The following is a 22,989-nucleotide window of genomic DNA, read 5'->3' as shown; positions in this document are numbered from 1 at the left end:
AGGCAAAAGAATCGCTTGAACCTGGGAGGTGGAGGTTGCACAAACTGAGATCATACCACTGCGCTCCAGCCTGGAGTTAAGCAACCTATATCTTTAATGTCATAAAGTCAGCTTCGTGAAATTTGGGCTTAGAAAAATCTATTAGGTTATATATATCTGTTAGGTTTTTTTTTCTGTTTCAGAAAAAAAAAAAAAAAAAAGAAAGAAAGAAAGTTAAAGTGTACCAGGGAGTCCATGCTCAATTTTTGAACTATAAAAAGTTTTCAGTGCAAAATTATTGCTATTGATAAACAGCAATGACACAAAAACCACATGAAACACTTAACGTCTATAAGACACATAACAATATCCTGAAGGTATGTTTTGGCATAGAAAAGGTAATTCGGGGATAGGAAATAACAGGTTGCTTTACTGATTTAATTCTAAGTCTGGTTGTTGGAGTGTTTAAACACTCTCTTTTTGCAAACAGACTCAACGTATTTATAGCTCATCACGTTTCTTCTTAAATGGCCACTTTGGGTGTTGCAATACGTGGTCTGCAGCCTGAAGGACAAGATACATAAATTCTTCTACATCGAAAGAGTAGTTGGTGAACTTCGGGTGCTCCCCCAGGGTTGGATGGTGGCCCTGCGAAAACAAACCAAAACACGAATCCATAACTCACTAAGGGCATGGTTTTCTCTACAGCAAGAAAATTATGTTACTTTGGCTAAGGCAACTAATTTATGTTCTACATCAGAGACCAGCAAACTTTTCCTGTTAAGGGCCAGAAGATAAATATTTTCAGCTCTGCTGACTCTAAGGTCTCAGTCACAGTTACTCCACTCTGTCACTGAAGCGCACAAACAACTAGAGACAGCGCATAAACAGACAGGCATGACTGTGCTTTCTTTACAAAAACATGTCATGGGCTGGATTTGCCCACAGGGCTGCTGCTTCTTGATCCCCTCTCTATATATAATCTAATAGATTTTTCTAAGCCCAAATTTCACGAAGCTGCCTTTATAACATTAAAGATATAGGTTGCTTAATTCCCCCTTTTCTCCTATTTGCAAATATAAAATAAAACAATTCAGTATTCCAGAGAACAGTTTATCTCTGCAGCACTCAAGTTCAATAACCGTTTTTCATATCAATAATTGGATACTTTAAACCAATTAAAAATGAAGCAAGGTAAGTTTTGTGATTGAACTTTACCTTATCCTGAGGAAAGACTTTGTTCTGCCTTTGCCAAGTGACGTAGTGAATGCCTCTCAGCCTGGCCAAATCTAAGTAACAGCGTTCATCTTCACAGTTGTACCTAAGGACACAAGGGTGTCACAACATGAGGCTTTTGTCCAAGGTTTTTGCCAAATCAACAACTCTCTATGAAAATAAAATGCAGCTCCCAAATATGTCCTTGCAAAAGGTTGTAAACAAGACTGACGAAGATAGTAAACAAGACTGAGGAAGAGAAAGTAAAAATATTCTCTGAACTAAATGAACTTAACTTTTAAAAAACAAAATAGGATCATGGAATGGAAAGAACTGACTTTGTTCAGTAGGGCCTGCTGCCTATGAACTTGACATCACCTTATAATACCTGTCTTCAAATGTATTTAAGTGGCAAGGGGGATAGGTAACATTTCCAAGGTCATATAACTAGTGAAGGATGCAAAAGCAGAACCCAGGTCTATTAGACTCTAAGGCTTGAGTTTTCTCAGTTACATTTCTCTCCCTTCTCTCTCCTTTCTTCCATCCTTCCTTCTCTCTCTCCAGGAGAAATGACAGGAGAAATGACAGAGACAGAATCCATTATCTGGCTATTTCTCTACATATATCATATATATTTTTGAAATGTTTTGCAGGGCACTGGAAGTTCATGACAACTTTTTTCCTAAATAGCCTCCTATTTAAATACAGAGTCAAATCATTTTTCAAATGAAACCATAGAATCCAGATATTTAGCATAATGGGGGGAAACAGGTAACAGTAACTGCTGTTAGTGTCTCAAGAACTAAAATGGAACATGGTGTCAATAGCAGAATTATTATCAGAGGGAAGGCCATGTCTCCATAAACCAACCACTGAGTTAAAAGCATGCCCTGGGCAAGTCATTAATACCTAAGGGCCTCAGTTTCCCTGTGTATGGGATCAGCAAGCACTAAGTGAAGTGGTTGGCTTGTGTTTTGGAGCTATGTTGTGCATGAGACATAAATGCTTTCTTTTAACACAATAACTACACTGTTTGCAAGAAGAAGCTCAGAGTTTGGGAGGTATGCAGGAACAAACTCAGAATAAGGAAACCACAGATTTACATCTTCCGTATCATGCTGGGGATGGGAAGATGAAAGGGTAGTTGGCTTACTAAGCGCAATGGCAGGCTACGGACTTTGTATTTTTAGCTTCAGGCCTTTTTTCTTTCCAGATGTCTATATGATGTGACTTCTGTTTTTGAATGATTAAATATTAAGCCTTTTGATGCTCAGAATGAAAGCCTTAGCATGCATAAAAAGCATTATCAGTTGCTTCAATGTAAAACTGCCTCCAACACTTACAGTTCAAATACAGCAGCCCAGTCTGGAAGGAAAAGTAAATGGGTCAGACCAGCTCCATGCATTCCAATAAATATGTCCGTGTTGTGTGTGATCCTCAGTTGATCTAAAAACCCAAGTTCTCTGTGAACATACAGCGTAACACGAGAGAGATGGGGAGAAGAGAGAAGTATCAGGTTGAGTTAGTTCATGATTCACAGTAAGGATATTTATAAAAGTGTATTGCCCATTTTAAACCACATTCCATTTTTAAGAAGCATTTTTGCCAATTTCAAGTGCTCTCTAGTAATTAATAAATTTCTTAATTTAACATATTTTCTAAGTAAGCTCACCTATCCTTTTAGGTTTCAGTATATTTAGTTTTAAAGGAAACTTTAATATCTGTCTTAAATGGAAAATCAGTGACATATGACATTAACAAAATTGTAAAAATTGACATAATCAAACTAAGTAGTGTTCAAATCGAGATAGATACTATTGCAAGACAAAGCTCAGAGCCTAAGGCCTGCTCTTTCTTCATGAAAAAGGGAAATTGGCAAGTGTTAAAGAGATGTTATGACACACTAGCACTAAATTAAAAACTATTTCCTTAGGATAATATAAGGACTTTTTAAAAAGAAAAATTTCTCCTTGTGTGATTTAAGTTTTTTAATGCCAGCTGGGTACATCCAAAATGATCTCAGATACCACCAGGGCATTATCTTGCCTTTGGAACAGACAAATACACAATTTTACGCATCTTAGGACTGTACAAGTGTTCTCTAAATCCAAGACACTAATAAGTGTGTAACCCTTGAACCAAAAATAAGTCCCCAAACAGTTCACTGAGGTGAGGCTAGGGAGAAATGCTGGAATAAGGCTGACACTCTGAATAAACAGAAAGAAATGAGATCTCCCAGCCCCACTTTACCCAAAGTAAAGAAAAAGAAATGATCAAGATTATTTTGGATCTAAGAAGGGAAGGTGAATTCCCTTTTACACCAGCTAACAACAAAACTCCACACAGGAAAAGGAAGACAGCTCCATGTGTATATGCATCGCAACGAGAACATGTGCCTCAGTTTCTCCAGGAATGTGAACTGATGCCGAGGGAAGGACGGCCATTCACCCAGATGAACATATCCCTGGAGCTGCCAGTTGTGGAAACGCCTGTGGTCAGCACTCACCAATCCCCACGCTAACATGTTACTAATATTTCCCGCAGACTGGCAAGATACGAATTCACTGTCATTCTTGCTTATCTGAGAAACTACAACATATCCTTAAAAGCCAGTCAGTGATACAGCCTCAGAGGTGCCCTCCCCAGTTCCTTCCATTTCTTCCCAGCCTCATCTCAGTGAATGGTTTTGGGACTGATGTGGGGGCCCCATCTTGGCTCACTCATTTCTTCAAGCAACACTGACACAACATTTCTTCAGCACAGCAGAGTATAATCTGTAAAATGGGACTGGATGGGCCAACTCAGAAGACTGTTGAAAGCATGAAATGAGATAAATAATAGCTGTTTTTATGATTGCTATTTATCTCTATTCAGTGTCTGAGATCCTCAAGACCAGGGCTATGCCATCTGCCATAATAGGATTCCTACTGCTGAGACTGGCGACCAGCTCATGAGTCCCCAGTAGAGATTTACTGCACAAATGAATTAATGTATGATGAATGAAGTGCAAAGCTCCCATGCTTACATTCTCTGAAATTAAGTGTATCTATATTAGATACCCACATGCTGGGACATGTGTACTTCTTTTAACTGGAAAGTCTTCATAGTGTTACATTTGGGAAACACAGCTGTGATTGCAGGTGGACATGGAGACAAAAGTTTTCACTTTTCCTTTTGATCTTTTCTATACTGCCTTTTTCAACCAGAAACATGTACTACTTTTACCAGTAAGATGTAATTCTAGCAACAGGAATTACCTAAACTGTGAATAATAGACATATTCTGTCTTTCTAAGTCTTTTAGTTGTATTAAGAGTTTTAAAAGAAATGTAAATATTTGATAATATTTTTTAAAATTTCATGTTATTCTGACCCTCAAATTATCCCCATATAAATAATTTTAAGTCAGATGTTGAAATCTGGCAGCAGGCAGGGCAAATTAGGTTTATAACATCTGTAAATTTTGAACTAGTTGCCCTTTTTTAAATTTTTTTTTATTTTTTGGAAACGGAGTCTCGTACTGTCACACAGGCTGGAGTGCAATGTTGCGATGTCAGTTCACTGCAACGTCCACCTCCCGGGTTCAAGCCATTCTCCTGCCTCAGCATCCTGAATAGCTGAGACTACAGGCACGTGCTGCCACATCCGGCTCATTTTTTGTATTTTTTAGTAGAGATGGGTTTCACCATGTTGCCCAAGCTGGTTTCCAACTCCTGAGCTCAGGCAATCCACCCTTCTCGGCCTCCAAAATGCTAGGATTACAGGCATGAGCCACTGTATCCAATCTGCTAATTTTTTAAAATTATGAAATTTTAGGCCGAGTGTGGTGGCTCATGCCTGTAATCGCAGCACTTTGGGAGGCAGAGGTGGGCGGATCACTTGAGGTCAGGACTTCAAGACCAGCCTGGCTAACATGGTGAAACCTCATCTATACTGAAAATACAAAAATTTAGCCGGACATGGTGGCACATGCCTGTAGTCCCAGCTACTCGGGAGGCAGAGGCAGGAGAAACACTTGAACCCAGGAGGTGGAGGTTACAGTGAGCCGAGATGGCACCACTGCACTCCAGCCTGGGCAACGGAGCAAGACTCTGTCTCAAAAACAAACAAACAAACAAACAAACAGAAAATTTCTGAAATTTTAAATGAAAATCTGAATTCATCACTTCTTTTGAATAAGGAGATGGAGTCTCAACATCAGGCCCCAGAAAGAAAAAGAGTAACTGCCCTTGTTCCCAGGGCCCTCACCTACCCATTTCATTCATTTATAGGATCTACTTGTCCCTTCTGGGCCTACAAATGCCAATGACTCCCACTGGAAAAATGCTTTCTAGCCCCCTTGACCTCATCCAAGCAAAAGTTGACAATGTCTGCTGAGATTGGCTATTACTTACCTATACTTGTAATCAACAATCTGGACTTCAAATGTAGGTACTGTTTTCAGTGCATTTACAAGCTGGGAAAAGAGAGAAACATTTAGCATTTCTTTTCCTTCTTTCTCTTCTGTTTTTCCTTTATGAGTCCTAACATTTCTTTTTTTGAATATACTATTTCAGGTATTAAATATCATTTGGTAACAACAACAACAAATAAAAAGAAAATAAATAAATATCATTTGGGTAGACAGTTTTGAACCGTCATTAAGTTCAAATCCAGGCTCCACCTGTGAACACATGACTCTACCTCCTTCAATACCAATGCACTGTGTTGTTGTGAGGCTGAAAGGGAAAGAAAATTCATGGAAGCAAAATGCTAGGCACAGAAATACACTAATCATTAACTGTTATTCCAGCCTTTACCTTAAGAGTTTTTGTCCCATCCATTATCTCATTTCAGACAAGCCACAAGTGCTTTGAACCTCATCCTCTGAAAATACTAAGGTCTTGGCAGAAAAACATTTTCAGTACTTCTACATAAAAAAACTATTATTCTTCTAGCAAACAGAAAGTAACAAAGCATTGTTAATCTGTTATGAAAAATATAGTCATGGTTCTCTGTCCCCCACAATTAGGCCATAGGGGATCACCACCATTCAGAAATGTCTGCACCTGAATCATGTTGCCTTGTGGCATGCTCTACACTGCAACAGCAACATCAACAGTTGCACATATCATTGACGGGGCATGTAAGTGGTGCTGGCATTTCTAAGTGTGTTGTTAGGCTTACTTCACTTAATTCTCATAAGCATCATACCAGTGGCCAGGCGCAGTGGCTCACGCCTATAATCCCAGCACTTGAGGCCAAGGCAGGCAGATCACCTGAGGTCAGGAGTTCAAGGCCAACCTGACCAACATGGTGAAACCCCATCTCTACTAAAAATACAAAATTAGCTGGGCGTGGTGGCGCATGCCTGTAATCCCAGCTATTCAGGAGGCTAAGAGAGGAGAATCACTTGAACCCAAGAGATGGAGGTTGCAGTGAGCCGAGATCGGGCCATTGCACTCCAGCCTGGGCAACAAGAGCAAAAGTCTGTCTGAAAAAAAAATAAATCATACCAAGTAAGTATTAGTACTATGCCCACTTGACAAATTACACAAGATAGGCTCAGAGAAGTGAAATAACTTTCTCAGGATCTCACAGCTCCCAAATGCACAGCCAAAAATAAATCTAGGTCTTCTGACCCCAGAACCTGTGTTCTTAACCAGTGTACTCTATTGTCCTGCTTCCAGAAAGCAACAAGCAGTGACCAAGATTGAATCCCCACCATGTCACACACACACACACACACACACACACACACACACACACACACACACAGAGTCATGACTGGAAATTTCTCTCTCCAGACAGCCCCTGAACTCTTATGAAGAGTTGAAGGGGTAAGAAGAGTAGCATTCTGTTTTACAGGAGAGATGGCAGATGGTATAAGCCTTGGTCTTTTAATGAGATTGCCCACATAAAAGGAATCACGTGTGCTGAGGGTCTCAGGGCAAGCATGCCCTTTTTCATGACTTCTAGTTGCACGATCAAGGTGGCCCTATCCCTTCCGATAGCTATTCAAACCCTGCAGTTGGGCAGGATTCCACAAGCCATGATTTAATGAGGCCATTTGGGTTGTATTATCTATTTATTAATCAAAGTATAGCCAAAGGTGCTTTCTTCCCTGCCCAGGAGCTGCCTTTCTAGTGAGATCCAATCCTCAGGATAGAAGCAGCCAGTTGGGTGCTCTTTGGTTTGGAGTTGGGGGCTGAAAGATCAAATTTCACCTTTGGGCGCCATCATCTGGGCAATGTGCATGACTGAATCTGAAAACCTCACGCCTGCATTAAAGCATCTACCAGCACGACACCTTTCTTTTTTTTTTTTTTATTATACTTTTAAGGTTTAGGGTACATGTGCACAACATGCAGGTTTTTTACATATGCATACATGTGCCATGTTGATGTGCTGCACCCATTAACTAGTCATTTACATTAGGTGTATCTCCTAATGCTATCCCTCCACTCTTCCACCTCCCCACAACAGGCCCCGGTGTGTGATGTTCCCCACCTTGTGTCCAAGTGTTCTCATTGCTCAATTCCCATCTCTGAGTGCGAACATGCGGTGTTTGGTTTTCTGTTCTTGAGATAGTTTGCTGAGAATGAGGGTTTCTAGCTGCATCCATGTCCCTACAAAGGACATGAACTCATCCTTTTTTATGGCTGCATAGTATTCCGTGGTGTATATGCACCACATTTTCTTAATCCAGTCGTCACTGATGGACATTTGGGTTGGTTCCAAGTCTCTGCTATTGTGAATAGCACTATACCTTTCTACTGGACTTCTCTGCAGCAGCCTGATGCTATTCCTCAGCCTGCCCCTTCCTGATGGACTGGGGCCAGAAGTAGATTCTGCCTCCTCTGAAATCTATTTGCTGTTTCAGTAGTAGCACACTCTGGCTAGGAAAGCAGTTTCAGTCCCCGACTACCTTGACTCATGTCCCCATTACTCTTAATCACCAGCTGGGTGACCTTAGGCATGTTTTTTAACCTCTGAGTCTCAGTGTCCTTGTCTAGGATAGAGGATAATAATACAATACCTACCTCATGGGTTTGCTGGGAGGGTTGGGGGGCACAAAGTACAAAAGGAGCACACAATAATATGCTTGACCCCCAATTGCACTCAATATGTATGGTCTATACCAATATATACTGTTGATCTGTTGGCTACTGAGGCTTCCCATTTGTATACCCAACGTTGCACTATTTGATAACGTTATTTCTAGGTCTTTAAACACACACATACGAACACACACACCCTCCACACACACACTGCTCATTTCTTCCATCCACAGAGCTTACAATTAACACCTCATTATGCCATATGTTCATGTCCTCTGTAATCCATATGGGTCTCAGGAAGAGACGTTAATTACATAATTCTGATCAGCTTGTTAGGCAGCCAAATTAGTCTGTGTAAAATATTTTACCCATCAAAACATGACCCCCTCCCCCAACTTCCCTCTTACTAACTATTGTCCAGTTTCCAATTACCTGCTCAAGTTAAAAGCCTCAAGTCACACTTGATCCTTGATACCTTTCCTGGCCTTCTCTAGTGTGAATGTACTTCTACATTCCAAAAGTAAGTATCATAGGTCCTATCTCCAAAATATATCTTGAATCCATCTACCATGTCATCTCTACTGTCATCACTTTGGCTAAACGCTCTCCCCTGGGCCACAATAACAGCTTCTGATCAATCTCCTTGCTCTCACTCTTGCAGGCAGAATGACTTAAAAAGAAATGTCAATTCATGTCTCTCCCTCTGTATTTGTTTTCTATTTGCTGCTGTAACAAACTGCCACAAATCTAGCAGCTTAACACAACACAATTTATCCCCTTACAGTTCTGCAGGATTGGAGCCTGACATGGGTCTCACTGGGCTAACATCAGGGTGTCAGCAGGGCTGTGTTCCTCCTGCAAGCTCCAGGGGAGAACCCACTGCCTTGCCTTTTCCAGCTTCTAGAAGCCCTCCACACTCCATGACTCAAGGCCTGCGCCCTTCATCTTCGAAGCCAGCAACATGGCATCTCTCCGGCCCCACTTCCCTTATATCTCCTTCTCTGACTCTTTCCTGCCTCCCTCTCCCACTTTTAAGGAAATGATGAACTGAGATCTGATCAGTGAGAAGAAGCCAGTGAAGAAAAGAGCTGTCCAGGCACAGGCAAAAGTTCTCTGGCAGATGGAGTTTAAGGCCCATTTGTGATTATACTGGGCTCACAAGGATAATCCAGGATAATCTCCTTACTTGTAGACCAGTTGGTTGGGCACCTTAATTCCATCTGCAACCTTACTTTCCCTATGCCATATAACCTAACCTGTTCGCAAGTTCCAGGGATTTGGACATGGACATCTTTTGGGAGCAGGAGGAAGAGACATTATTCTACCAACAATGCCTTGCTTTAAAACTTCACAGTGGCTTTCCCCTACACTGGAATAAAATCCCTCTCCCACCAAGGTCTAGGAGACTGATATGATCTGTGACCTCCCTGCCCCATGCCTGACTTCTTGGATATCACCCCACCTCTGTCAAGATGCTACAGTCATATTGGTATTCTCTCTGTTTCTAGAATACCGAAAGTTCAGTCCACTAGAATACATTTGCCTCTGCCTGGGAGGCTCTTTCCCTCGTTAGATCCTTCTCTGATTAAGTCTCAGTCTAAGCAGTGTCCCTTTGATGCCCTCATATGAGTACCAACCCCCTCCATCCACATTCCCAGTCTCTATGACATCACCCTGGTTCATATCCTTCGAAGCACTTATCACTGCCTGACATCACTGTACTTATTGACTTTTTTACTTACTTCTTATCTGTCTCTCACCTCTAGAGTGTAAGCTCCATGAGGTCTGGCACCTTCCCCATCTTTGCTCTACTCTATCTCCAGGACCTAGAACATGGCCTGACACATAGCAGGTGCTCAATTAACTATTGTAGAATAAATTCTTACTACTGAGAGGCTATCTTCAGGCCATGATGTTGTAGGTAGTGGACTTGCATGATGATCTCATTGAGGTTAAATATAATTTATGAGTTAGTGCTACTGAAATGAGTCAGGATGCCGAAAATGCAGTTTCTAAGACATGGTCATGTAACAATAGAGATTCTTCCAACTGAATCTGCTGCTGATACCACAGGATTAATGGCCTCAACCATCTTTTGCATCAACTATGCAAAAGAAAGTCTTGCATTTTTGCTACTTTTTTGTCCGGATGCCCTCTACTGCAGTCAAAGCAAGATTCAGACAGCTTTCTCCAGGCTGAGTTGATGCAGATGAACATTTACTATAAGGCAAAGCTAGTTTGTCCATGGTTGGTTTGGTGAATCTCACTAGAAATTCAAATCCAATAAATAAACTGGGTATAGGCCATCAAACTTTTCTCAAAACTAATAGTTTTAAACCAAAGCTTTTAATTGTAACGCAAAAAGAAAAAAAAGCACAATTTTCTTTATAAATTCAATATGAAGGCATTAAAAATATATACCAAAAACTAACCTCATTTTGGTTTAGGATTTTCCGGTATTCTGTGCTCCGTGCAAGAATGGTGACTCGAATTTTTCCATCCTGTAATGAAAATGAAATAATGAAATAGTAAAGTAACACTGCATATGCCTGGGTAGATGAATGAACATCTGAACCTAAAATATGTGATTTTCACAAAGAGATGAAACTCAACCAGGATACATTAATAGAACTATTCTGTTTTAGCCTGATTCCTTCACTACTCTCAGGGAATAAAAATGTATCCACTTCAACCACCAAAGGCAAAAACCAATTCATTACATTATCTGTTTGGTTGGGTGGGTGAATTTTTTGGCAGGGGTTGTGTAAGTTAAATGAATATTTGCAGAGGTGAGGGAGATATAGCCAATGAAGGGGGAAAGGAGGGCAGGAGGAAGCACATTCTTGCAATATCCCTTAGTTTCTCTTTTACAGGTTTTTGACACCTGGTTTCAGATGACTTCCAGTCAGAAAATGTTTTTGGGTTTTGTTTTGGGACAGAGTCTTGCTCTGTCACCCAGGCAGGAGTGCAGTGGCATAGTTTTGGCTCCCTGCAGCCTCTGCCTCCCGGGTTCAAGCAATTCTCGTGCCCCAGCCTCCTGAGAAGCTGGGACTACAGGCACGTGCCACCACGTCCAGCTAATTTTTGTATTTTTTGCAGAGATGGGGTTTCGCCATGTTGGCCAGGCTGGTCTTGAAATCCTGGACTCAAGTGATCCACCTGCCTTGGCCTCCCCAGAAAATGTTAACACGAAAACATGGTCTCCTGATTATTTCTGTTTCTGAAAAGGTGGTATCAACTTTTATTAGGGAAGAAAACTCAAGCCCATCTCAGAATCCATTACCTTGGGTCCTTCTTGTGTGATGTTTAGTCTGTGTAGCACATGCTGGGAAAATGCCCTGAATAGTCCAGTATTTTGACAGCCAGATATCTAAAATAAAAACACTGGTTGATATTACAATGAATACTTCTGTATTGTAATTTAAGATACTGTCAAGTTATGTATAAATGTTATAATGTCTGTAAATATGAATGCTCATGGTAGATAACATGCTTACCAGAGGAGTATTATAGAACAGCCCATATCTCATGCGGGGGAGTAATGAAAAAACAGCTTCTTTAAAACATACCTAAGAACAAAGATACATTAAAAGATAAGAGGATGTAATTTGCACCCTTCACACCAAAATAGCATGTATAATTTTGAAAAATTGATTTTAATTAATCTCCATTTTGCATTAAGATTGTTTGAATAGCACACTATTTCATTCAAAGAGAACAGAATTCATATTTTTGGAAAGATTATAGAAAAAAGTTTTCAAAGGCTGCATGATTAACAACACTGAGGATTCTAATTATAATAAAAGAAATTCAGAATTCAGAAATCAGTGGTAATGGCTAATAGGAACTCCTAATAAATGTTTATTTTATGAGTGAGTCATCTGCACTCAAGAGATATTCACAGACATTTCAGGAAAATTTCCAGTACCCTTTTGGAATCATAAGTTTTCAAATGTATAATGTCATAATCAGTAAATGCATTCCATGTGTCGGAGAATAGGTCACCATATCCGTAAGAACTCTGAAAGTAGAAACAAAACAAGGTTTTAGGGCAATGAAAGGATACAGCATGACTTTTCAAAGATGCAACAAAATACCTGAATTTGCTTGTGTTAAAAACTAACAATCCTACACAAAATCCGTATAAGCAAAATGGATCTTCATCTTGGGCCAGAGCAAATGCCTAATTTGATGAAATATCATCAGAAATAATTATCACAATTATACTCTTAGCCATTAACCGTGTTTCATTTTTCTACCTTAACTTCTTTTATTCTCACATCTTTGAAGCTGTAGTTCAGGGTTTTTTCCTGTGAACATCTTATCCAAATTATAGATGCACACAACACACACATATACCACCGTCTGTACACACTCTGTTATGCTCATTGTGCAAAAACCATCAGGATGAATGAAAAATACTTTAGAAAAAAATTTCAGAGCAAGAAAATGGGTTCAAAGTTTTAACACTGGCTGGGTGCAGTGGCTCACAGCTGTAATCTCAGCACTTTGGGAGACCAAGGCGGGCAGATCACCTGAGGTCAGGAGTTCAAGACCAGCCTGACCAATATGATGAAACCCTGTCTTGACTAAAAATACAAAAATTAGCCGGGCGTGGTGGCATGTGCCTGTAATCCCAGCTACTCGGGAGGCTGAGACAGAAGAATCACTTGAACCCGGGAGGCAGGGGTTGCAGTGAGCCGAGATCATGCCATTGCACTCCAGCCTGAGCAACAAGAGCGAAACTCAGTCTCAAAAAAAGAAAAAAAGAAAGTTTTAACGTTAAAAATAAAGGCTGGTCACAGTGGCTTATGCCTGTGATTCCAGCACTTTGGGAGGCAAAGGTGGGAGGATCACTTGAGCCTTGAAGTTTAAGGCTGCAGTGAGCTATGATCATGCCATATACTCCAGCTTGGGCAACACAGCAAGACCTTGTCTCTAATAAAATAAAATAAAAATAGATAATATATGGAATTCTATGAAATGTCCCCACACCCATTGACTAGTGAATAAAAAGTGGTAATTTCCGATTAATATTAATGGTGTCAATAACAACTTTATATAATAATAATAGCATCCTACACACTTCCTGTGTTCCAGGCACTGTTTTGGGCACTTGACATTATTAATGTACATTAAGCCACCACAAGCCTAATGAGTAGATAATATCATTTTCCCTATTTTGCAGATGAGGAAACTGAGACACAATTTTAAGTCATTTGTCTACACTGCAAAGCAACTGAGTTATAGAGCTGGGATTCAACCTAGCCTTTGCTACCAGTTCCATCTGACAGTTGCCTCTCAGTGGGAATTAGTTCTTTCTAGTATAATTACATGTTTTTTTGGTTTTTTGTTTTGCTTTGTTGTTGTTTTGAGATGGAGTCTCACCCTGTCGCCCAGGCTAGAGTGCAATGCTGTGATCTGGGCTCACTGCAACCTCTGCCTCCCAAGTTCAAGCAATTCTCCTGCCCCAGCCTCCCGAGTAGCTGGGATTACAGGCGCACGCCACCACACCCAGCTAATTTTTGTATTTTTTGATAGAGACAGGGTTTCACCATATTGGCCAGGCTGGTCTCAAACTCCTGAGCTCCAGTGATCTGCCCACCTCAGCCTCCTAAAGTGCTGGAATTAAAGAAACCACACCCAGCCTCATTTCTCTTTTGAAAAGTAGTTAATTACGAGCTCCATTAGCTAAGAAGAAGAAGATCAACTAATTTTTAAATGCTTTCACTTGGATTGAAAAATTCAGCCAACAGAAATCAGAAATATGCATTGTAGCATTACATTCAAGCTCTATAGTTATATATTATGTTCATGTCTTTTTATCTTTATAGCATTTTCTCAGATTTTCAAAATTTTATGTTACACATACTGCAGTTATTTCAAAGTTATTGAGATCTGTTAGATGTGAAAATAAAAAAAAAAAAAAGGCTTCTTTCCATGTTCCTCTAATGCCATTCTAATAAAGGCCCTTCTCAACACCATCTAAAATGAAATGTCCCTGTTCTGGCTCAATAATAAATAAAGGGCAATTAAAAGAAGTGATTCTGGATGGTTTCCTGAGATAAAATACTTCAGATAAAATAAGATATGTTTGAAAGGACATTTTAATAATAAAATACTATAATCCTGATTGATCCTTCCTCAGGGAAATCATACATTATTTAATTAGAACCACTTCCAGAAGCTTCTTTCCCACGTTTCCCAAGTCCAAATTATCTACCATGAGGAAAGGAGGGGCTTCTTCCTACACTCATGTTGAAGAATATTTGGATAGTCTTCAAGATGACACAAAATTTCCTTTAGTGTGTCTCAAATTTAAACATGCACATAATCTATGACTTAGAAATTCCACTTACAGGAATCTGTCCTACAGAAATGCTAGGATGAGCATGTGAAGATATAGGTATATTGAAAGGATGTATGTGTTTACAGTAACATTTCAGTAAATACCAAAGAACTGGAAACAAAACCAAATGTGATGGGGGGGGGTGGGGTGGGAAATGAATACATGCACTGATGCATGCATTCAACTTCCAAAACATCCATTAACAGAATACCACATAACACCTAAAGTAAGGATAGCCCTAAAGGTACTGACTTAAAGAGACATTCCAGAGATAATACTAAGGTGGCAATATGAGACAGAGAGTATATTTTCCATAAGAATATAAACACATTGGCCAGGCATGGTGACTCATGGCTGTAATCTCAGTGCTTTGGGAGGCTGAGGTGGGAGGATCACTTGAGGCCAGGAGTTCAAGACTGTATTAGCCAGTTTTCACGCTGCTGATAAAGACATACCTGAGACTGGGAAGGAAAAAATGTTTAATTGGACTTACAGTTCCACATGGCTGGGGAGGCCTCAGAACCATGGCAGGAGGTGAAAGACACTTCTTACATGGCAGCGGCAAGAGAAAATGAGGAAGAAGCAAAAGCGGAAAACCCTGATAAACCCATCAGATCTCATGAGACTTATTCACTATCACGAGAATAGCATGGGAAAGACTAGCCCTCATGATTCAATTACCTCCCCCTGGGTCCCTCCCATAACATGTGGGAATTCTGGGGGATACAATTCAAGTTGAGATTTGGTGGGGACATAGCCAAACCATGTCATTCTGCCCCAGGCCCCTCTAAATCTCATGTCCTTACATTTCAAAACAAACCATGCCTTCCCAACAGCCCCCAAAGTCTTAACTCATTTCAGCATTAACCCAAAAGTCCAGAGTCCAAAGTCTCATCTGAGACAAGGCAAGTCCCTTCTACCTATGAGTCTGTAAAACCAAAAGAAGGTTAGTTACTTCCTAGATATGATGGGGGTACAGGTATTGGGTAAATACAGTCATTCCAAATGGGAGAAATTGGCCAAAACAAAGGGGTTACAGGGCCCATGCAAGTCCGAAATCCAGCACGGCAGTCAAACTTTAAAACTCCAAAATGATCTCCTTTGACTCCAGCTCTCACATCCAGGTTACGCTGAAGCATGAGGTGGGTTCCCACAGTCTTGGGCAGCTCTGCCCCCGTGGTTTTGCAGGCTACAGCCTCCATTCCAGCTGCTTTCACGGGCTGGCGTTGAGTATCTGCAGCTTTTCCAGGTGCACAGTTCAAGCTGTCAGTGGATCTACCATTCTGGGGTCTGGAGAATGGTGGTACTCTTCTCACAGCTCCACTAGGCAGCACCCCACTAAGGACTCTGTGTGGAGGCTCCAACCCCACATTTCCCTTCCACACTGCCTTAGCAGAGGTTCTCCATGAGGGCCCCACCCCTGCAGCAAACTTCTGCCTGGGCATCTAGGTGTTTCCATACATCTTCTGAAATCTAGGTGGAGGTTCCCAAACCTCAATTCCTGACTTCTGTGCACCACAGGCTCAACACCACATGAAAGCTGCCAAGGCTTGGGGCTTCCACCCTCTGAAGCCACAGCCCAAGCTGTACATTGGCCCCTTTCAGTCATGGCTGGAGTGGCTAGGACACAGGGCACCAAGTCTCTAGGCTGCACACAGCCTAGGGACCTTGGGCCCAGCCCACGAAATCACTTTTTCCTCCTAGGCCTCCAGGCCTGTGATGGGAGCAGCTGCCATGAAGGTTTCTGACATGGCTTGAAGACATTTTCCCCATGGTCTTGGGAATTAACATTAGGCTCCTTGCTATTTATGCAAATTTCTGCAGCTGACTTGAAATTCTCCCCAGAAAACAGGTTTTTATTTCCTATTGCACAGTCAGGCTGCAAATTTTCTGAATTTTTATGCTCCGTTTCCCTTTTAAAACTGAGTGTCTTTAACAGCACCCAAGTCACTTTTTGAATGCTTGTCTGCTTAGAAATTTCTTCTGCCAAATACCCTAAATCATCTCTCTCAAGTTCAAAGTTCCACAAATCTCTAGGGCAGGGGCAAAATGCCACCACTCTCTTTGCTAAAACATAACAAGAGTCACCTTTGCTCCAGTTCCCAACAGGTTCCTCATCTCCATCTGAGACCACCTCAGCCTGGATTTTATTGTCCATTTCACTATCAGCATTTTGGACAAAGCTATTCAACAAGTCTCTAGGATGTTGCAAACTTTCCCACATTTTCCCGTCTTCTTCTGGGCCCTTCAAACTGTTCCAGTTGCTGCCTATTACCCAGTTCCAAAGTCACCTCCACATTTTCGGGTATCTTTTCAGCAATACCCCACTCTACTGGTACCAGTTTACTGCATTTGTCTGTTTTCAGTCTGCTGATAAAGATATACCCAAGACTGAGAAGAAAAAGAGGTTTAACTAGACTTACAGTTCCACATGGCTGGGGAGGCCTCAGAATCATGGTGGGAAGTAAAAGGCACTTCTTATATGGTGGCAGCAAGGGAAAATGAGAAGCAAAAGCGGAAAACCCTGATAAACCCATCAGATCTCGTGAGACTTATTCACTATCACAGGAATAGCACAGGAAAGACCAGCCCTCATGATTCAATTACCTCCCCCGGGTCCCTCCCACAACATGTGGGAATTCTGGGAGATACAATTCAAGCTGAGATTTCGTGGGGACACAGCCAAACTATATCAAGGACCAATCTGGGTACCATAATGAGATCTTGTCTCTACAGAAAATAAATTCAAAAAATTAGCCAGATGTCAAATCAGAAGACAGTAATATATATTATATATACACACACCCATGTATATATGTTATGACAATATATATATTGTCATAACACATATATAACATATTTATGGAAAAGAATAGCCAGGGATGGTGGCATGCACGTATAGTCCTAGCTACTTGGGAGTCTGAGGCAGGAAGATCACCTGAGCCCAGGAGAGCAAGGCTGCAGTGAGCTAGGATCATATTCCTGGACTTTAGCCTGGGTGACATATTTGCACTTATTAAAATAAAGAGAGTCCTGCAAGGGACTCACACACAACTGCCGTTACCCTTGGGGGAACAGGGAATTGGAGAGGAAGAAGGAGACTTCTTAAAAAACTTTGCATACTTTTGTGTTGTTTGAACTCATTATAAACAGGTATTACTTTCATAATTAAAAAAGTAATCACGGCTGGACACGGTGGCTCACATGTGTAATCCCAGCCCTTTGGGAGGCCAAGGCAGGCGGATCACCTACGGTCAGGAGTTCAAAACCAGCCTGGTCAACATAGTGAAACCCTATCTCTACTAAAAATATAAAAATTAGCCAGGCGTGGTGGCACACACTGTAATCCCAGCTACTAGGGAGGCTGAGGCAGGAGAATCACTTGAACCTGGGAGGCGAAGGTTGCAGTGAGCCAAGATTGCGACACTGCACTTGAGCCTGGGTGACAAGACAAGACTCTGTCTCAAAAACAAACAAACAAAAGTACTCATAAAGCTATACTACTTCTCATCACAAGCAAATGTGGAAAGCCTACAGTAATTTCTCCTTTTATTCATTCTGTTTGATAAGAGCAACCCTGCTGTGCCTAGAGAGGCAACTGAAGATGGGTCCCTTTATGCATGTTTGCACGTTGGTGGCCTTGCTCATCCCACTGAGGATGCCACATGCTGAAGGGAGTAAACTGCAGAGCTTTTCAAGGAGGAGAGGGAAGGCCCCATAGGCTTCCTTGTGGGAACAGTTTGGAAAATATCACCAAGATGTGAACTGCAGTAACAGCTACCTCCCTGCTCTTCCCTGGGCAAACTGCTCGTCCAAGACCATCAGGACTTTGGCAACACCATCCACTGAGAGGGATTCATGTCATAGTCAGCCTGCAGGTCACAGTGATGCTTAATTTAAGGCCTTACCAACAAAAGGGAAACAGCAGCCACACAAACCCTTACTTAGTGCCATCCCCATCCAACCTACCCTCTTCTGTGGGCCTGATTTCTGGAGCAATCTGGCAGAGCTGCCTGTCCTGGAACCTGGCTTAGTAAATGGCAAAGACTCCTTTGACCAAGAATGCAGGTTTAAAATGGATGCAAAGGGAGTGGTAAAGGAGTGGGGGGTAACACCGAGCAGCCACCCTGCTGGGCTACCCCCATCCTGCCTATCTGTGCCACAGCGGAGGTCCAACTGCCCTCATGTCTCATGCTCAGCTGACTGAATAACCTGGGGTCTTCATGGTGGCCGTGCATCCTACTCCAGCAGCCACAGAGAAGGGGAGGGTTGTAGAAGCTGGCTCACTATAACAGTCCATTTGAGGAAGATGTGGAAAAGCATGCAACAGGTACAAGGAAGCTTCTGGAAGGCATCTGATAAATTTCTGTCAACTTAGTTTGGCAACTTAGGTACAGTCCTCTTCAGAGGACTTTAAGAAGACAACACAGCACGGTGGTGTCCAAGCACAGGTCTGGAGTCAGGCTGCCTGGATGGAAACCTTGGTTCTGCCCTCGCTGACTGCATTATCTTACAACACTCACCTGCTGCTCAGGCCTCGGCCTCTTGTCTGTAAAATAAGCTAATGAAAACTCAAGTACACAGGGGGTCATGAGCAGGAAATGAAGTAACATAATTTATGTTAATTACAAAATTTAAAAATAATTTTGCTTAAAAAGGGCAAAACAACCATGAGCTAATAATTTAGGGCTTGTAACGGCTGCTGAGTGTGGCCTGACTTCACTGATACAAAAAGAAGAAAAGAGAGGGACTGTTGTTCCCTTTGCTCACAAAACATTTCCAAGAAATGAAACTGTGGTGGCAGCAAAACTGAAATACAAAAGGGAAATGTAAATGCATATAGATGGAAAATAAAAGAAAGCATTAACATGCCAAGAATTATAGTCTCATCAGACTTCAAAATCTAACTCAAAGTCTAGGGAGCAGTGATCCTGAAAACCTTTTTACACAGCTCTACTACAAGCCTCTTATCAGTGAAAAAAGGGTCAGCAAAACTATCTCTCCTTCTGCATGAGAATTTGACCTCCTGTTAACTAGCTAACTTGGCTCTCTGGAAATGGCAATGCCTTATGTCAACCGTGTGCCTAGGCAGCATTGCTTCTGATCTAAACAGATAGATACTTGATGGGTAAATTGCATCTGGACTGGGAAAGCCATGTTCCAGATTTCCTGAGTACACTGACTCCTGGAACCAGGCATGTCTCTTTCAGGGATCCTGGGGACTTTGCCAATGCAGTTGTGTCAGGAGATGTTGGCCTCAACAGGATATGAGGCTCTTAAGCCAAAGCATCGCCTGTACCTGCCCCAGGCAAATCTTGTCTCCTTGCACCTGAGCTGTGCTGTGTGAACTGCTAGCACTCCCTCTGCAAGAAACACCTAAGGATGCCCTGCCAGCAAGCTGTGGTTCCCCTGCAATGTCATCCTGAATAGACTCACACCAAGAGCCAAGCATATGAATGTCGTGAGTCAGAATGTTGAGTGGAACCTTATATGACCCCTTGGTGGGTGTTCCAACTTCCCAGTTTAGGCAACCTCTCTCGTGTACACTACAAACCATTTATTCTCCTTATTGTAATTGTCACAGTTAACATTCAGAGCACAAGTACTGTGTACCAGGCATTGTGACTGTTCATGCACCATATGGTTCATTCTCAAAATGACACCTAGGTAAGTGTCATTATTTCACTATCTCATTTCAGAGCTGAAGATTCTGGGGCACATCTTGGGGTTTCCTTAGCAGGTGGAGGGGCCAGATATGGGAAGAAGCAGGGAAAAGGCAGGCAAAGAGAGAGAAGAAAAAAAAGACTGCACTAAAAACAAATAAATAGCAGGTGTCACTCAATGCATGTATTTATGTGCATGCCTAAGAACTGCCCTATACAGTGAGCTGAAACTCACAGCATAATTCAGCACAAAGGACATAGTAACAGGGAAGCTGCTATTAAGCAAAGGCAGACAGTAAATGCAAAAGGCCAAACAGTAAACAGAGGCAAGCATTTCCAACATAGGTTATAGAGGTTGAGTGAATGACAGCCTTTTTTTTTGAGACAGAGTCTTGCTCTGTCACCCAGGTTGCAGTGCAGTGGCATGATCTTGGCTCAATGCAACCTCCACCTCCCAGGTTCAAGTGATTCTCCGACCACAGCCTCCTGAATAGCTGGGACTACATGTGTATGCCACCACATCTGGCTAATTTTTGTATTTTTAGTAGAAACAAGATTTCACCATGTTGGCCAGGCTAGTCTTGAATTCCTGGCCTCAAGTGATCCACCTGCCTCGGCCTCCCAAACTGCTGTGATTACAGGTGTGAGCCACCGTGCCCAGCTGAATGGCAGTCTTTCATATGTGTGTCCCAGAGGAACACTGAGCCAAAGTCACTAATCTCTGGCCTTTGGAGCTCCACCCATTCAGAAAGGGAAAGAAACCTTCCCCACTGCCTCATTCTAAAATTCAAAGAACGAAGGTACACACATACATACCTATCTGCCTATATGTATATGCACATGTCAACACATATATGTACAGATACATTCGCACCCATCCGCATATGTGCGGGTGTGTATATTGAAAAGTATGTGTCTTTGAAAATTCTGTTTCACAACATCAGAGTCACACACTGATACAAGGGAAAGACAGTACTGAAGCAGAGAGCACATTCTTACTTACGGTGTCCCACATCACGATGTACACGTCAGTACTGAATGAGTTATTAACGTGCTGAGTAATATAAAGATTGATGAAATCACAGAAGTGGTGATACATGTTAACACCTAGTGTTGAAAAATGAAACTACATTAATTAACACCAAAGAGTACATGATCAAGCAAGTTTTATTCTATCCCATCTATTTACAGTTTAAGAGAATTTTAGTTGAAAAAAAATGGGGAAAAAATAACTGTTTTGTTTTCCAAATATGAAATGATCTAGATACATAGGTAGTCCTCAATTTATGGCCTGATTGGGTTTCAAAAGTCACTCTAAAATTGGTTATTTAAAATCAGGAATGCATTTCCCCATATATCCCAAGTAATAAGTGATCATTAAGTTCCCAGAAAAAAACAAGGTAGGTCTATTTAACTCAAAACTGAGTTGAATTACAGGGCCAGGAAGTGGTGGCACCTGCCTGTAATCCCAGCCACTTGGGAGGCTGAGGCAGGAGAATTTGCTTGAACCTGGGAGGCGGAGGTTGCAGTGAACCAAGATCATACCACTGTACTCCAGCCTGAGCGACAGAGTGAGACTCCATCTCAAAAAAAAAAAAAAGAAAAAGAAAAAAAAGCAATTAAGCAACATCTGTTCATCATGGACGTACTGGCAATGATGGCAACTAACATTTTGGTAATTTTCATTCCTGTCTCTTTTTTCCGTATTTAATTATTATATATATATCATTCCTGGAAAAACATTAACCAACTATCATATAAAAGAGGTGAATGTCTTGTGTTCTGATTGAAAGAGAAGGAATTCTGGAGTAAGAAGCTGAATTCCAGCACAGCCATGCATGTGCAACACTCTTAGATGAGTTCATCAAGTCCCTAAGCTTTAGCTTCTCTATAGAAATGGCAAATAGTTACCTAAGTGCCAGCTTTATTATGAGAAACCCAAAGATAATACATCTTAAAGTACCCATCCCAGTGCCAGGCACATAGGAAGACCTGAATGAAGACTAGTTGGATCCCACTAGGTCAGATAGAGTGGAGAGGGCTGTGGGTGCCACTATTTGTAAGTTCACATGCCACTCATTAAAAAGAAATAGAACGTACACCCTCTCCACTTAGGTATGCAGGACCCAATATTCATCCTGGAAATGTACAAATCTAAATGGGATGAAATTCCAAGAACTGACACTTAGAGCATGCATTTTAAAGGTGGGAAAATGTTAAGTAAAAGAAAAACAGGGAGTCTCAAAAGCAGAAATCATAAAATATTCTGACTTCATTCCCACAGTGAATAACAACATTGTGTGCCAGAAGTAACAGTATAAAAATACTCTGTTTTTTCAGCCTGGTTATCTTAGATGATTGTTTGGAAGGGCTAATTTTTTCATCCAGAAAAAACCTGGCAAAGAATATATTTTCAAATTAACAAGAAAAATAAAGTTCTATCGGAATCCATCCTCTTTTCCCAGGTTAGCCATAGAGCACACACGAGCTCTTTCACATAACATTTAGTGAGTCCCTAACAGTTACTGAGGAATGCAGCAGGCACAAATCAGTGCTTGGGGCTGTAAGAATTTATAAACAGAGAAGAAAACATAAGCTCCATCCTTGAGAAACGTGACCCCTAATGAGTCTTGATCTGTAGAATTCTCATTTTCCTAAGGTATAAGTTAACATGAAAAGGGAAACTGAACCAGGCACAGTTACTCACGCCTGTAATCCCAGAACTTTGGGAGGCCAAGGCAGGA

The 22,989-nt window shown here is 41.5% G+C and overlaps 1 protein-coding gene across 2 annotated transcripts in view; it reads right to left on the bottom strand.

Annotated features, from left to right (window-relative positions):
* Positions 1-209: 209 nt before the first annotated feature.
* Positions 210-22,989, bottom strand: part of EOGT (EGF domain specific O-linked N-acetylglucosamine transferase) — a 37,671-nt gene continuing 14,891 nt past the window's right edge. For both annotated transcript variants that reach the window (XM_023200246.3, XM_023200253.3), the window contains 9 exons: positions 21,249-21,352; positions 12,162-12,254; positions 11,731-11,802; positions 11,517-11,603; positions 10,666-10,734; positions 5,588-5,649; positions 2,538-2,657; positions 1,198-1,300; positions 210-627 (listed from right to left, as the gene is read on the bottom strand). In XM_023200246.3, the coding sequence (XP_023056014.1) occupies positions 481-627; positions 1,198-1,300; positions 2,538-2,657; positions 5,588-5,649; positions 10,666-10,734; positions 11,517-11,603; positions 11,731-11,802; positions 12,162-12,254; positions 21,249-21,352 (857 nt within the window). In that variant the 3' untranslated portion in view covers positions 210-480. The remainder of the gene's footprint in view (positions 628-1,197; positions 1,301-2,537; positions 2,658-5,587; positions 5,650-10,665; positions 10,735-11,516; positions 11,604-11,730; positions 11,803-12,161; positions 12,255-21,248; positions 21,353-22,989) is intronic.

The sequence above is a fragment of the Piliocolobus tephrosceles genome, chromosome 2 (genome assembly GCF_002776525.5).
Source record: "Piliocolobus tephrosceles isolate RC106 chromosome 2, ASM277652v3, whole genome shotgun sequence".
Taxonomy (NCBI): Eukaryota; Metazoa; Chordata; class Mammalia; order Primates; family Cercopithecidae; genus Piliocolobus; species Piliocolobus tephrosceles.
This window is presented reverse-complemented; position numbering and strand designations above follow the sequence as displayed.